This window comes from Pipra filicauda, unplaced genomic scaffold, assembly GCF_003945595.2.
Source record: "Pipra filicauda isolate LSUMZ 115617 unplaced genomic scaffold, ASM394559v2 scaffold208_size1342795_pilon, whole genome shotgun sequence".
In the NCBI taxonomy this organism is placed as follows: Eukaryota; Metazoa; Chordata; class Aves; order Passeriformes; family Pipridae; genus Pipra; species Pipra filicauda.
In genome coordinates this window covers 138,662-142,173 of record NW_024104319.1, presented here as the reverse complement: position 1 = coordinate 142,173, position 3,512 = coordinate 138,662, and the positions used below count along the sequence as shown (strand labels likewise).

Below are 3,512 nucleotides of genomic sequence, written 5' to 3'. Positions count from 1 at the left end.
CAAAGTGCTTTTAAAAACCTCAGTGTGGGGCTTTTTGTTGTTGTTGTTGTTGTTGTTGTTGCCACAAATTCTGGACCAGTTTCTGATGATAAGTAAAAAGTTTATCGTTGGCAGAGTCCTGGCACAGCTTGCCCTGGAACTGTTCAAGGCCAGGTTGGATGGGACTCTGAGCAACTTGATCTGGTGGACGGTGTCCCTGCGCATGGCTGGGGGTTGGAACTAGTGGATCTTTAAGGTCCTTTCCAAGCCAGACCGTTCCATGGCTCTATGACTCTACGTTACCCTTCTCCCCCTGCCTCCAGAGGCCACCACCATGCCCAGATCATGGAACCAGCCCCCCTGTGACATCAGCCCCAGGCTGAGGGCACCGCCAGCAACTCCAGTGCTGCGGACACTTCGTTGGCAGCTGTGCTGGAGGAGACAGGCCCTCACTCCTTGCAGCTGACTTGTGTCGCTGGCAGCGATGATTCTGCTGCGCCTGCTCATCCTGCTGGCCCTGTGTGGGGCCGCCGACGGCACATCGAACACGTGCGGGTAAGTGGCCCCAGGCTCTGGGAGGGAGCCTGGGCAAGTTGTAGGGGCTACCCTGAGGGTGCCTGCTTGTCTCGTGGCTACACCAGAGCTTCCCAAACCCCATGTGGGAGCCTCAGCCCCTTGCCCGCACTCAGACTGCTGGCACAACTCATCTACGGGGCTGAAGCAGACACAGGGGCAGACAGACACACGCCCCCACGGGGTCCCCTGGCCCTGCTGGCCGTGCAACCAGTGCCCTGTGGGGAGGGAAGCAGGCTGCCCTTCAGCCTGAGCAGCATCAAGCCCTCAAGCAGGACAGTAATGACCTTCTGCTTACAGACAGGTCTGCGGGCTCCGGCCTGCGCCCTACAGCACGACGCGCATCGTGGGTGGCGTAACTGTCCGGCCAGGAAGAGGGGCCTGGGCCGGGATAGTCAGCATCCAGAGTCTTCGGACAGAAACATTGTTTAGGCATAACTGTGGAGGGACCATCATCAGACCACAGTGGGTCCTCTCAGCTGCCCACTGCTTCATCAACCGCACAAAGTAAGGAGGACCAGGGAACCGGGATATCCCCAACACCCCAGCCGGTGCTCTGTGCCCAACACCACGTTCTACTCCCATCCCATTTCCTTGCAGCATGCCCAGTGCCTGGGCACCGCAAGCCCAGCTGAGACTGCTCAGGGAGAAGGCTGGGCTCGTGTCCCTGCTTCCTAGCAGCCTCCAGCTTGGCATTTCTGGAGCCTAAGCCATGCTAGTGCCGTCACCCCCCCTGTAACTTTGCTTTCCTCTCTGCCTTGGGCAGCAGAAGGCAGGGAACTGGTGGGCTGCCACAGCACATGGCTCTGTTCCCTCTCAGCCCTCTCTCTGTCTGCCTTCCAGTCCCCTCAGCGAGTGGGGCGTGCTGGCCGGGCTCACATCAACTGCTGAGTCGGGGCCTCATGTACAAATACGCCGGATTAAGCAGGTGAAGATACATGAGCTCTATGATGGTGCCCTGCGTCATGACATTGCCCTGGTGGAATTGACGAAGCCCTTTGAGTGCAACCCCTCCGTTCAGCTCGCTTGTCTACCTGGTCCCACAGTGAAAGTAGCGCCTCTGAACTGCTATGCTGCTGGCTGGGGTGACACTGAGGCTAAAAGTAAGTTTCCCAAAAGGACCTGTGCCCTGAGGGCAAGCTTGGCACACTGGGGAGAGATGGGTGGGGCTTCCTGACAGCAGAGGCCAAAACCAGGGTTGGGCTGCGGGATGTATGCCTCTGGAGAGATGGGACGAGCCTACTTCCCAAAGCTAGACAGCAGTGACACAGCACTCCAATGCGTCTCCAGAGACAGAGCCAAGGCCCAGGGAAGGGCTTCACCCCCAGACAGGCCAGGGGAATGGACAAGGAGCTGCTGGGAGCTCATTCCTTTCTCTGCTTACAGCTGTAGCTTCACCAGCAAGGCCCTTGAAGGAGACCAAGTTGCACCTCATTGACACCCAGCTCTGCAACAGCACTGACTGGTATGGAGGGATAATTGCAGCCGACAACGTGTGTGCTGGGCATGCAAAGGGTGGCACGAACACCTGCCAGGTAGGAGTGTGCTACGAGTCATTCAGCCCCCCGTCAGCACTGCCCAAACACAGTTCCACATGTGCGTTGCCTGGCCAGCTGCCCTCCCAGCCCCGAGGCCCCACCACTACTGGGGCTTCCCTCCCCTTCTCCTCCCAAGGGTCCTTGCCCAGTTCCCCCCTTGTCCCAGCTGCCTGGCACTCTTCCCAGAGAGCCTGCCTAGTGCTCTTGGCAGTGCAGAGGTCCAGATGCCAACCCTGGAACATCCGCTCTCCGCACTTCCAGGATCACTGAGCACAGAGGACAGAGAGCCCTACCTTACAGACCTGTAACCTCCTCCCAGCCATGGTTCTGGAGGCCTCAGCACCTGAGCAGAACCTTTCCCTGCCAGGAATCCAGCTCTGCCAGGGGCTGGGAGAGCAAAGAAGCCAGCCCTATGTGCTGACAGGGGCCACCCAACACTCCCTTAATCCTCTCTGCTTTGCTACAGGGTGACAGCGGGGGGCCTCTCATCTGCAAAGATAGCACAGCTGACATCTTCTGGGAAGTTGGTCTGACCAGCTGGGCAGTAGGTTGTGCCAGACCCAAAAAGCCTACAGTTTTTGTCTCCACTCAATACTACCACAGCTGGATCATGAAACACATTGGCCAGAGCTCAGCTATTCCAGCGCCAGTGCAATCCTGTCCGTTTCCACGTAAGAAGCTGCTGCAATTCTTTAATCTGCTGCAGGAGCTCTTGAAGTTCCTAAAGGCAAAACCAGCTTGAGCAGCAGGATGGACAGGCTGTGGTGCAGGCTGTAGTGAGCCCACGCTCCTCCTCTGCATGCACACAAATGCTGATGTGGACTTAGTTGTTGTTGTTGAAATAAAGTTGCCTGTTTTCACCATTAACCATGTTGGCAGTCCCACTCAGTCTCCTGTGCCCTCGAGGCCAGGCCTCCCTGGGCCGACACCTGCAAAATGAGGCTGCACAGGCAGGCAAAGGGAAAGGGCACAAAAGAGAGCAAAGGGAAAGGGTCCCTCCAAGGGGCTGGAATCGTGCCTGCTCAGAGAGGAAGCCAGGGGTGCAGTGCAGAAGGGAACACAGGTTTAGGGCCTTACAGGTCTTGGGGCCAGCAGCTGGAAATGCACAGTGTCTTAGGCTGCTGACCAGTGGGATGCCTCTGTGTGTGGATGTGTGTACAGCACACCAGGCAACTGGAAACTGGACTCGGGATGTCTGGGCAGGAACCTTCCAGCTCCTTGGTCTTCCTTTAACTTCATCAAAGGAAAGCTCAGAGAACTCTCCTTGGTCATCAAGGAGAGCAGCTCATTGGCTGTAATTGAAATGACAGTCCAACAGCCAGGGTCTGCTGTACCTGGGGAAAAAGGGGGAAGCTGTTCAGCAGTCAAATGGAAGCAACTAAATCAGCAGGCTTAACCCTGAAGGGGCTCCAGTTTCTTCCC

The 3,512-nt window shown here is 57.3% G+C and overlaps 1 protein-coding gene across 1 annotated transcript; it reads left to right on the top strand.

Moving 5' to 3' along the window:
• Positions 1–226: 226 nt before the first annotated feature.
• Positions 227–2,957, top strand: LOC114000676 (acrosin-like). Its single transcript, XM_027745137.2, has 5 exons — positions 227–534; positions 853–1,059; positions 1,396–1,655; positions 1,939–2,087; positions 2,557–2,957. The coding sequence occupies exons 1-5, from the start codon at positions 464–466 to the stop codon at positions 2,830–2,832; spliced, it is 963 nt and encodes a 320-aa protein (XP_027600938.1). The 5' UTR covers positions 227–463; the 3' UTR covers positions 2,833–2,957.
• Positions 2,958–3,512: the final 555 nt, after the last annotated feature.

What these genes read in the sequence shown, in the direction of transcription:
- LOC114000676 (XM_027745137.2), top strand. Translation starts at nt 464, where the DNA reads ATGATTCTGCTGCGCCTGCTCATCCTGCTGGCCCTGTGTGGGGCCGCC. An exon ending in TGCTTCATCAACCGCACAAA is followed by an intron (nt 1,060 to 1,395) that starts GTAAGGAGGACC and finishes TCTGCCTTCCAG; the next exon opens with TCCCCTCAGCGAGTGGGGCG. An exon ending in GGGTGACACTGAGGCTAAAA is followed by an intron (nt 1,656 to 1,938) that starts GTAAGTTTCCCA and finishes CTCTGCTTACAG; the next exon opens with CTGTAGCTTCACCAGCAAGG.